The sequence below is a fragment of the Saccoglossus kowalevskii genome, chromosome 7, assembly GCF_978046115.1.
Source record: "Saccoglossus kowalevskii chromosome 7, keSacKowa6.1, whole genome shotgun sequence".
Taxonomy (NCBI): Eukaryota; Metazoa; Hemichordata; class Enteropneusta; family Harrimaniidae; genus Saccoglossus; species Saccoglossus kowalevskii.
In genome coordinates, this window is record NC_140647.1 from 19,715,084 (window position 1) to 19,728,171 (window position 13,088).

The following is a 13,088-nucleotide window of genomic DNA, read 5'->3' on the forward strand; positions in this document are numbered from 1 at the left end:
ATGTTTGCCAACAGCCATCTAGTTGCATTCGTTTCATGCTGTTTAGTGATTATGTACAGTACACATGGACACGACGAAGACCCGTTCCACGATGTTGACGAATATTTAGAAAGTGTAAAACCCGAAAGCAAGTCGAATATCACAGCCACCGAGACTGAGCATATTATACGAATATTATGGAACAGAATGCAATGTGATACCATTGATTTTACTAACACGAATACGTCATGTCAAGAGGTAACATATTCAATAACTGTAAAAGTTTGTACATAAAAAGAAAAATACTTTAAATTGCAGATGAGTGATAATTAGTGGAACGTCTTAAAACAATAGTGTTCAATATAAGATTTAATTTGAGACTGTTAACAACTTTAAAATTGTTCATCGCTGCAAACCTAAAATGCGGCGGCCATTTTGTTCACAGGATACGATGGAGTTTTAGTTATCGTTGTTATTATTTTTTTTTCATATCAGTGTCTTCCTGTTGAGAGTTTATTCACCATCGTTGATGCTGATATGAAATATGGTTTAAACGTACCGCAGTTCCACCAGGCGAGCGTAGTACTATTGTATTATGTCACAGATTTGGGAACCGTGTGCAAAACCATATTAGATCCGAGTGCAAAAGACTACGATTATTTCTCACAGTCACTGCTGGACTACGACAGTGACAGCGACCCCAACAGACACACGTATCACGAATTTCAGAATGTGATTGAAGACATCAACGCTACGTATGTAGCGACTAATTATGCCAAGGTAACTTTAATATATAAAATTACACTCAAGCCATTTTGCATGGACTTTGAGCCGTACATACGTGTCACCTCAGACAAATTACCACGCACTGGTACCGTGTATATCAGTTATAGTTACATATTAAATTCAATTGCAGGCATAACACCTGCATGTCGCACACTGCCCGGTCGGACACGCGTGCGTTGGTCTACAACTATGAATGCACTGTGTTTAGTCGAGATGGACTCAGATTTGTTTTGATTTGAAAATTAACTTGTTAAATAATATTGAGTCATGGATGTGATGATGTGGGCTGAGTATTTTATGTACGCGATAGTTAGCAAGTGACTTAATCAATTGACTGGAAGTCAGAACGGACGTAAAAGGAGATTTTTAAACTGTTCCTTTTTATGTAATTTGCCATCGAAGTTCTGCGTCTTTCAACTACGCTAGTTTATCTACAATGCATATGCATCTTATCCCAGACAAAACTAATTTTTAAGCAATAAAAATATTGTTTATGATCATGGTCATAAAAAATCAAAGTATCGGAGACACTTTTGCCGTGATATTGTAACCTAAAGCGATACGTGATTTGTTCAGTCCATCTACATATACTACCTGTGCCGCTATGCTATAAAACACACAAAGTAATTGTTATTGACTTAATACCATTCATTTTATTAGAAAACCAAACAGGGTTGTTATATGACTAGATAAGATTGATACTTGAGTACTACATTTACTCAGATTACATGATATCGTGCTGCGTAAACGGGGTTCGTGGTCCACCCCAACCCTGACGCGGAAAGAAAGAACTATTTACAAAATCATATAATATCGATATTTTTACATTTTTAATTGATTAAACCTCTAATGAATGTATTAATTACGCATTATAATAACAGCGAACAGTATACATATATATGGTATTACGGGATTATTTCACAACCCACAAATTTATTTTAAAAATATTAAGAAATTCATACTTCTCATAGCAATGATATTTAGAAAACATTAAGTGGTGTCAAGTAAATCCCATTTTGCATATTCCATGCTGGGAGAAATTATAGAGAGCGAACAGTTTCAATCCAAATCAGTTGTGTTTAGTCGTAGCAGTGTGTGTTGAAACATTCGCTAAACGTCAATAATAAAGACGAAAGTCGTCTGAACGCAATTTGGCGCAGACGTTATGTATATTCATTATTATAAATTTTATAAAGAGTTCTTTTCTCGGATTAGTCTTTTAACAACTGATTTATACATCACAGTATGAGGATACTTTCTGTCTTTGATTTACAAGTAGCCAGGGCAGTATGCTAAGTTTGTTTTGTGTACAGTGTTTTACAGCAGAGAGCGCCTACAATGAATCCACAATGGCCAATCACAAAATCGGGGCGGATGCCGACGAATTAGCAGAACTGTCGACAATCACCGTGTCGTATCTAGTGTTTGGGTACTGCATTGGCGAACCATCAAAGATAGATACTGATTCCTTTTTGTGGGAAATATTTAAAGTATATGGAGAAGATGGTTACATATCCCTGCATTGTAAGTGTTACTTGATTCGAATGTTTTAACACACCGCCCATTACGGCCTGGAACGCACGTAGTTTGCTTTCGTTTTTATAGGTGTTGCAGCAATTCTCTGTGTCATTTACCAACTGCAACATTTTATTATTATATAATAGTGTCTCGTCGTTTAATTTTACTATTTGAGTTATATACTTGCATGTCTGTGTCGCTATCCGTGGGTGCATTCCTCTAAATTATTCCGATTCGATTCCCATGTGGACCAGTTGATACATATTCATAATATTCGCTTTCAGCGTTGGAACATATGCTGGAGGATCTTGGTATCGGAGAAGAGGAGGAATTGCATAGCCACAGCCTATCGATTCACAGACAGAGACGTGACTTGAATCTTCAAGATTCGTACAATACCATGGAGGCAGAAGAAGACGACGTGGCATACAAAACATCTCACGGGGTCAGTTTTTATTGTTTTATTTATTATAGTTTTTTTCCACGTAACACAAAGTTTGTTTGTATATATATAATGATCGTTTATAATTGTGTGCACATCAAAAATATTCAAATATGAGAGTTGCATACATATAAACCATAACCATGGCTACAACGATTCACGTGTTTCAAATAATTTCACAGTGTTACAGTGCGAGTGAACTATTCGGTATGTTCAGTATTAATCACACGATTGGTGCAAACGAAGACGAGTTTTTAGAGATGAGTCCTTCATTGCTACAACAAATACTCAGTGGTGTATGCCATCCAGAATCTGAGCCAATCGAATCCGCCTCGGCCGAGAGTAAGTACACTAAATTATGTTTATGCTATGAGATATGTATCGTATATGTAACGTGACGTCATTTAATAGTCGTGAGAATAACGGTAATTTAATAATGGAGAAATATCTGAAATAGTAGTCTGCACACACCGCGTAATTGATCGGGACTAGTCAAGGAGTGTCGAAGAACTAGAACTTCGACAACTTAAATACGTTCTGTACTGTGGACACTGTGCTTCAATGATGAATCCATACTGACATACAACAAGTATACGGGAGTATATGTTTTCATCATTTTCTTCAGCCATGTACGTTTATTCGTTTATTTATCCTGGTTGTTGGAGGAGTATTTTAAACTTGTATTTTTCATGTGTCATAGAAAGTGTCGATCGAAAAACAACTACATGGAGTTAACATAGAGTTATGTGTTCACATCAAGTTCGTGAAACATTGCTATCCCGACGATGCTTTTTGTCGGTTTCAATTAGATCAGAACAACGATAGTTGTCACAATGGAGTTAATTATTTTGTTAATTACTCCAATATTATGTTGATGATGTCCCGGACGAAGAAACAAAATTGATGGTAGAGGGCGCAACATACGGTGACGGTAGATACATTTATAACATAAAGAATTTTCTTCGCTTTACAGTGTTTCTTTATGGCACGGTGGCAGTACTCGTCATTTGTTTGTGTTCCTTCTTAGGAATATTAACAATACCAGTTATAGGCAAGACATTTTATAATAAGTTAATGCAAACATTGATAGCACTATCCGTGAGTACCATGTCTGCTGATGCGTTATTGCATCTGATTCCACACGTAAGTACTTCAATAATTACTATCTTTATACATCTGTCACAGTAACGACATAAGTTACAGCGTGCCGTAATTTTGCGGTATTTCATGGGGTATTTTCATCCTACCATATTAGGAAATGCAAATTGTAAATATGGAATGATTACGTGCAAGTGACCTCTAATAATAAAGACAAGCATGGCTGCCACCAGAGTCTGACTGGACTCCACACAAAAAAGTTCGCTAATTCTGTTTTAAACTTTTTGGAGTTCGGCATTCCCATGATGTATCATTGGAAGGAAAAGATGTATAATTATAAGGTTGTTGCGAGGATACCACATACTATGCACTCAGACAATACGCCGTCGCATCGACCTCTGCTGCGCGTCGTTCAATACTGCCGCTGTACTGTCTTCGTGCATACTTTTCGGTATCCTCGTAATAACCTCATAGTACATTATACCGTTTTCAGGATGTTACAATATATGGGTGGGTCATACATAATCAATTCCTGCCGGGGAGAGGAGGGGAGCCGTCAAGTGAGAATTACGTGGTATATTATTTGTTTATTTGGACTGACGTACAATTCTTCGTTTTATCCACAGTCAGCTGGCGCACACGTGATAATAAAATAAATACGATATTTACTATATGGGGGCCGCCATATACTAAATATCGTATTTATTTTATTATCACGTGTGCGCCAGCTGACTGTGGTTTTATCTTACATTGTAGGCGACGGGAATGGGACATGGGGAAGGCGCAAGCGGCAGCCTCGACTATCTTTGGAAGATGACGGTTGTCTGGGGATCTATTTATTGTTTTTTCCTATTAGAGCGATTCATGCATCTTATAGCTATACATATTAACGCGGTAAGTGTGTATTTGTCACCACCGTCACCAAGCATTCATTCACTCACTCACTCATTTATTTATTTATTTATTTATTTATTTATTTATTTATTTATTTATTTATTTATTTATTTATTTATTTATTTATTTATTTATTTATTTATTTATTTATTTATTTATTTATTTATTTATTTATTTATTTATTTATTTATTTATTTATTTATTTATTTATTTATTTATTTATTTATTTATTTATTTATTTATTTATTTATTTATTTATTTATTTATTTATTTATTTATTTATTTATTTATTTATTTATTTATTTATTTATTTATTTATAATGTTCACACCATACGTTTGAGCAATATGACTGCGAGCAAATGTGTAATGTAACATTTTCAAGGTGTTGTTCTGAGTAATTTAGTTGTGGTAATTTGTGGTATAACATTTAGGCTAACCGAGTGCTCTAAGAAACTCATTTACAACATTATTAATATCAAATTTAAGACAAATTTAATTTAAATAAAACGCCAACACCAAAATACTTATTATTCACGTGAAATTCCAACGCGAGCTGCGCTACAACTCTATGACATTATAATTATATTTGAAGTAACTACGATGAATTGAGTTAAATAGTAATTTTAATAATTGTTATGTTTGTAATCTAGAGTGGTGATGGGCATGGACACAGTCACCACCATGTACCTAGCCTCGATCAGGGAAATAATATTAGGGAAGATACTTCTATACAAATGAAGAATCATGTGACGAAATCGGAATCCAGCGCTGACCTTGTGGTAGGACGTCGCATAGAATTTGTATAATAAAGCCTTATGATCACACTCACGTTTATTTATATCCACCTTTCATGGTAATGGGAAGGAGTTACATGGATGGTAGTGTTTCTTATGAGTGCTATGTTCATTCAATCAATAAATGCCACATTGAAGATCCAATTTCCAGATTAAATATTAACTACATATTACACAATTGTGTCATTGACATTTAACCTTGCACTTTCAGTCTGGACTTTCTGATGACAAAACGCTGGAAATTATTGAAGAACATTTCGAAGATTCAAAAACAAAGAAAAAATGGTGGCAGTGTAAGTCATTTGGAGCATTGAATTTGTTGGCAGATTATTTTTTATTCGGTGGTTGGAGTGCTATTTTTTAATTTTATATGGCTATGACACACGCGGCTTTCTTCGCTTAGTTTTTTGTCTCCTATTTATTTCTCTGAAAGACATCGCGAAAAAAATAATGACCCTCCTCGGCTCCTGAAGTTTTCTCTGTTATTTGTAAAAATAAGTTTAAAGCGGGGGAGTCGTCACCTGCATGCGTCAGATGGCCATATAGCGTGTCATTGTTTACAAACAAGCGTCTCCCCGTGAGTCTTTGCGTATTTAGCATGTGTTGTTATCGTCGCTTGGGACTCAATCCCCGCTACTGAATGTGTAGGCATTTCTCAGGCACTTTAACTAACTTGTGTTAGGCTAATTGGAAACAAACTATTATTATAATGAATAGTAAAATGGAAGCATCTTCCTGAGTTGTTGTGGAAATCAGCTTTCGAGGACATTGCCTTCTAATAAATAGTTAAAGGGTGGTGGTCGCAGCGCAGCGTGAGCTCAAATTTAATTTAAACAATGTATTTTACACACGTTGTGTATTTCGCTATGTCGAAAGAGACGCGGTGCGACGACCACCGTCCTTTAACAATAGTGACGTCCTGATTTTTGATAGTATATCCGATTTAAGACTGAAACCTAATTTGTCTATAAACAATATGATAAAGGCTATTCGTTTTCGACATTGTGAAATTCTTTAATTTTTTGGAAATGTATATATGCACACCAATGATAAGATTCATAATTACTGTGAATATTAAAAAAACAAAAACATATATATAATTTGATATACTGTTAAATAAAAAAACAAAATACGTAGCGCGTATATAAACAATAACTTTAATAAATATGATTTTACTTGATAAAATAATGTATTTTTCATGAATTTCACAGTGTGGAAAACTGTTAATTTTTATCGAGTGTTTTATTTAAAGCGCGGTAGTCGTCACGCATGTGCGACATTTGTGTTGATTAACATTGATTTTCCCACAATCCAATGCGCTTTTCTAATGGAAATCACAAGTATGAGGTTTCACCTGGGCGCGACTTGCACTGATTACCGCCGGTGACTCCTTCGATACCTTCCAATAACATGAAAATTGCTTAATGAAAGCTTGGAAACGTCTCATTTCGTACTCGTTGATCTGCGCAATAGTCAATGTCGCCATCTTTTTTTTAATGAGACCCATATATCTAGCACATGCGCAGCGCGACGACTACCGCGCTTTAAATATACGCTTTTCTATATTTACATCGTTCCCATTGATAGACCTTAGACAAAAGTGGCCACCGAGATCAAATAGTGTTCCATTCGCGACCATTGTTATATAGCTTAATAGTTGACGATATGACAGGAGAGAATGGAAGACTATCTGAGAGGCAAAAATCTCGTGACACTCTCACTCTCAACGAGATCTCTGCGGTCATTTACGTCTGAGGTCTAAGATTGTGAATCTCATTCGTAGATTTGAACAGTTTGGCTGTCATGGTGATAATAGGTGATGGTTTGCATAACTTCGCCGATGGTCTGGCTATTGGTGCAGCATTTTGTATCGATGTTTTAACGGGGGTGTCCACCAGTATAGCTGTGCTATGTCATGAACTGCCGCACGAATTTGGTAAGATTAACATTACATGTATATTCATAGGAAACAATGTCATCGTACATGTTCTATCGAATTGCGGTAAAAACAAGAAAAAAAATAAATACCAACTAGGAAATCGTCGATAAAAACAAATTAATTCATAATAGAATAAAGGAATAAAAAAAACACAGAGGACTCGACAATAAATACAAAGGACTCTAAACGAAAAATCAAATGGAATTAAAAGAAGAAAATTGGTGACCTCTGGAAGTGATGTTTTGGGAAATGATCATGGTGCAGTGTTAGTTCTGTGAACCATTCATGTACCCGCTGTTCACGTTTGGATTGAAGCCAGATACAACTGTAATGGAATTTACAACGGAGTAAAACAAATCTTATAATGTCACCATCGTGTGGTGCGTGTTATACGTTGACAGGAGGCGATGCAGTATACGGACATGATATTATAAATCCACACATAGTAAAACTATAGATTCTGGCACTTCCTGACCTTCTATTTCAAGTACACCATAACGTGTGATGTATGGCATGTTTGTAGTCATTTTGTTTCACTGGATTAACACAGAAAATATTCTATTTGTGGCTTAGAACGTTGTGATACAGAATAGTCACACATTGACGCAAGCGACTGTGTTTTTTTTTTTTTATAAAATCTTTTCAAATATTAGATTATAAATGTAGAAACAAAAATATGTAATCTCACATTTCCGTGTATATATTAAACTAGGTGTGTCTAAATTTAACATTAGTATGAAATTTTCATTTACAGGAAAACAAAATTGTAAATGCCTTTCACAATGCCATTGTTATTCAACTGATTATTTTACTAGGTGATTATGCCATTTTAGTGTCAACTGGTATGGGTTATAAGCGAGCTTTACTTTGGAATGGAATTTCTGCTAGCTTTGCGTTTGTTGGGTTGTACATTGGTCTAGTTATTGGTAGTATAGACGGCGTCAGTGAGTGGATACTTGCAATCACCGCCGGTATGTTTCTGTACATAGCATTGGCTGATATGGTAAGTAATCACTATGACAACAAATTGTGTGTTGTGAAAATTTGGTTTTTGCTTGTGTACTTTAATTTTTTTAAATTTAATATTTAGTTTACAACGGTTTACCTGAACGTATTAAAACTTTGTACATGGTGGCTGTTTGTTCAGAATATTATTATTCTGTGCATAATAACTAGCTAATTTACATATAGCTAATTTCGCTATATACATGTAAGGTATTTTATCAATATGCTCATGATGATTTCTATCTGTTCTGTTTTGTTTTTACAGTCGATGACAATAATCTTTTTTTTTTTTTTTCTCTTCAGACACCACAATTGACGCAATATAAAAGTTCAACGCGGGGAGATAACTGGTTGGTGTTTTTATGGCAAAATATTGGAATACTAACAGGATTTACTATTATCTTTCTCTTGGCTTATTTTGAACACGCCATCGAAGTTTGAAATCTGAACCTCACAATTTAAGCTTGAATCGAATAAACATAAATACGATTTGATTGTTGAAAGTGGTCCGCTGTCCTATAAGAACATCGTGGTAGGAAAACACGCAAGATAAAATACAGCATGAGAAAGAATTTTGATCAAGGTTGTTAAGGATGTGTCCATTTCATATTAAAATTATACCAATACTATTTACATCATAATGGTAGCACAGCCATGATGTCAAATGTTGATACTTCCCCTATAACGTGATTTACAGCTAACGAAATTCCACCAAATGTACATAAATATATATTATTAGTGGTTATCAAGAAAAAAATCAATAATCAATCAATCAATAGATGAATTATTTTTCACCGAAAATATTTCGCACAAATAAGGGTTGAAGATATTATCCTCGAATGAATAATTCCGATAGATAGATCCTATATCACTTGATGCCAGAAATGCATTGTGGGTACTGATGATGTTATTTTTTAGTGCAGGTCCAAAGAAATTAAAATCAATAAAAGAATGTCGCCAAATCACAAGTTCAAGATCTGCTAGAGTTATATATAGTGATAATTTCGTGTACGTTTCATCTGATAATGAGGTTATATATTAAATTATGTTACTTAAGGACTAAACCAGTTGTACGTTCATTTTACTTGGTGACGTTTATATACCGCCATAACGTAGATGTGCTGTTAGCTCATAACATTGAAAGAGCTTACCAAGAAAGCAGGGAAATTTTTTTTTTTTTGTAGATTTTAATTATGATGTTCTATCTAATTGTACTCACAACTTATTTATTTTTTTAGTTGATTTAGGCTTTTCTAAAATTATAAATGGTGTTACGCGGCCTGCGTCGGTAAATGTCTGGACCATTTTTATGTCAATTATATATCATAATGTTAATTTGACTCTCATTCATAATTTGGGAATGCCCTTTTTTCGTGGTTCGTAAACTCCGCTCTTTTCCTCAATCCACCAAACCATGTTTCTATTCGCCGAGTCTTTATTTTTGGTTGACTTTCTGAACACTCTATTTTCAGTACACAATATTTCTATACTAATTGTGAGACATGGCATTCTATTTTTAACAATATATTTGTGATTCGCATGCCCACTTTGTTTGTAGACGTGTGAACAAATTAAGACAACTAGGTTGGCTGAATACGGACTTTCTACTTAAAATTAAAGAAAGAGACAGTCCTCGAAGACTTGCACATTTTAGGAGACGTTACTGTTCTAAACCAATATAGAGCCAAACTTAATAATTTGGTAGTTAATTTAATCAAGGCCGCAACGAAAAAATATTAAATTCATCTTATCGAAGTCAATAAATCCAACAGCACCGCCATGTGGAAAACCTTAACGAATTTATCAGTGGTGGTAAACACAACTCTCTCAACGTTCATGTTTCAGTTAGCAATAACCTCGAAGAAATTGTTAATTTTAATATACGTTTCGCATCTGTTGCTGACATGTCACCGTCACAACCCTGTGTTTCAGGGGGAGGGGGATTCATATTTTACGAATTTGCAGAAAATTATTGAACCCAAATTGACCAATACTCGACCATTTGTTATACCGCCAGTAACATCTCAGTTCGTTACGATTAACTGTTCCAGCTCTCCAGTTCCAAGTCACCTGGCCTTGACAACACATCATCTAGACTTCAGTCTTTTTCTGCTCCTTTCATGTGTGAAAGTATTGCTTATTTATTCCAATTCAGTATTTCATCAGGTAATTTTTCGGACATGTTCAAGCATGTCAAAGTATTTCCATTACACAAGAGTTGAATCATATGACCTATACAGTTTTCGTCCAATTTCGTTACTTCCCGTCAGGTTTTCGTTCTTGCCATAAAGCTATAATTGAGCTATTTGATGCATTACTTAGTAAAATATGGATGATGGCTTATTCAGTGATTTTCTTTTTCTTGACTTAAGCAATGCCAAAAAAAAATACCCAGTTAAAGCTTAATAACGTCTCAGTTTACCTCCATGGTCTGCGCAACAGTCAAAGTCGCCATCTTTATTCATACGAGACCCATATCTTGCGCATGCGTGGCGCGACGACCACCGCCCTTTAAGTTTCTGGTAAGCCTATGTTTCAGTTCAAAAGAAGTAGATCACAGATTTTGTCCTGGTTAGTGCCAAAATATTGAAAAAAAGAAAGAAAAAACGACATTAAATTAAGGTTACTCACCATATCATTTTCTTTCAATTAAAAATCACATTTTTTACCCATTTTCAGTGGAGCACACTCACAATGCCGAGAATATTTTTATTAAAATGTTTTTCATTTTTAGGAATTTATTTGCATAGCTGCATGTGTTTTACATAGTAATTGTAAACAAGTACATGGGGAATGTCTCCACACAGTTTACTGTACACAACTATGGACTAGACAATGGGTTTTAAAGCAGTTTCTCAAACAGAACTTTAAACCACCATAAGTGTAATTTATATAAATCAATAGATTATTGTATTGAAAAGTCTATGAATAATCTTATCTCAACACCATTTTATTTATGTTAATTACATCAATTGGTTCAAAATCTGATGAACAGTGTTCGATTTTTAGACAAAAATTTAGGCCAGGGATTTTTTAAAACAAGGAAACAGGGGCGCAACGCCATCGTGCCACGGCCATGTACCCCTTAACCTTGGGGAGCAGATCCTCTGGCAACCATAACATTCTGATTGATCAGGGATCACATGTGGCCACCGTCTTCAACTGTGACCTGTCTGATAGTAATTTGGGCCCCAAGGAAGCCATAGAAAGCTCTGTTTTATTAAAAACTCCATAGGGAGAACCCTATTTTCCCCCCACTTGGTGGCACCACTGCATATCATGAAAAACGGCATTCTCTATATGCTTCTATATTTAGCCTTCAGTGTATACATTGTTTTCCCAATTAGAATTTTGACTTGACTTGTATTTCAGTAATTAATGGTTATTTTATTCAAATTATTTATTTTTCCTTGTATATTGTACAATGAGATACTTAATGAAAGGCAATTTATGCCGTTGCAATTCTCACAAACAATTTGAGATTTTTGAAATAACAACGGTATTATTTATAATATTACTACATGGTGAAATTCCTCTTTTATAGTTTATTTGTTACCGGTATTAAGTTTTATAAATCTGATCCTGGAAATATAATTAAAAACACAGAACTTTATCTTGCATTCAGGTTAATGACGATGCAATCCAATGCGGTCAATAACACGATATCCGAGACAGAAAATAGTATTTATCAATAGAGCCAACATCTATCTTACCAGAAACACATGTTAAGGAATGTGGCATTCAAGATTGTGACAAACAAATGCATATGACCAAATTTCAAAATGATACTGTGAAATACTTTATTTTAGCTGGGATTAATTTTCGCTGAAAAGACTTTTTGGGTATTTTGTATGGAATTAATTTTCACTGATTTTTTGATAAGTTTAATGTAAAATATAGGAAAAACGGTACATTCGCTGAATTTTATTTTCACTGAATCATTCCATCAGCGAAAATAGCGAAAATTAATTCCAAGCAAAAATAAAGTATTCTACAGTAGTATAATAACTGGATTAGGACACAACATGTTTCATTAGATCATCAGCTGTACAATGACATCCTTTTAAAACACAACACCAGAGGTACATTACAACACTGATTCACATACCGGTACATAAATGACTAAGAATGTTTCTTGTTAATGGTAAAATTGTTGTACGACCAATTTGACAAATGCCAGATTGACTTGATCAAAAATTACATTTTTGTTGACATGTAGTTTCAACAATAAAGGGGGGGCAAGGGTTATTTCCGTTCAACGTAATTGCAATATTTTTTTGTTCGTACAACGTAAATAGAAAAAATAAATTCCGTAATTCTGTAATCACCGGCTAGACGTACAACGTAATCAATCAAATATTTTTTTCGTACACTGTAAAAATGTGTCATTTTTCTCGGTACGTACAAGAATTTACATCCTAATAAAAAAAATCGTAAAAAATAATCCAGGGAAATTACATTGTAAAACGACTAGATGACACAATTCACTACAAAATTCAATGTCAAGACGTAAAAGGCCCTCTAACCGAATGAAGAGCATTACGAGGGTAATATGCGCATGAGTCTTTACACACGGCGCAGTAATGGCGGAGAATTTGAGTTGGAGAGCTCTTCGGATCATTCAATGTTCCA

At 34.7% G+C, this 13,088-nt stretch overlaps 1 protein-coding gene across 1 annotated transcript; it reads left to right on the forward strand.

Moving 5' to 3' along the window:
* On the forward strand, nt 1-9,520 carry LOC100374566 (metal cation symporter ZIP14-like). The gene is made up of 12 exons (XM_085501841.1): nt 1-237; nt 475-759; nt 2,079-2,289; nt 2,568-2,728; nt 2,908-3,067; nt 3,699-3,868; nt 4,580-4,717; nt 5,369-5,497; nt 5,724-5,805; nt 7,296-7,448; nt 8,267-8,454; nt 8,760-9,520. Exons 1-12 carry the CDS (start codon nt 1-3, stop codon nt 8,895-8,897), a joined length of 2,052 nt encoding a protein of 683 aa, XP_085357967.1. The 3' UTR covers nt 8,898-9,520.
* The last annotated feature ends 3,568 nt before the right edge of the window (nt 9,521-13,088 follow it).

What these genes read in the sequence shown, in the direction of transcription:
- LOC100374566 (XM_085501841.1), top strand. Translation starts at nt 1, where the DNA reads ATGTTTGCCAACAGCCATCTAGTTGCATTCGTTTCATGCTGTTTAGTG. An exon ending in CATACAAAACATCTCACGGG is followed by an intron (nt 2,729 to 2,907) that starts GTCAGTTTTTAT and finishes ATAATTTCACAG; the next exon opens with TGTTACAGTGCGAGTGAACT. An exon ending in ACATAGCATTGGCTGATATG is followed by an intron (nt 8,455 to 8,759) that starts GTAAGTAATCAC and finishes TTTTCTCTTCAG; the next exon opens with ACACCACAATTGACGCAATA.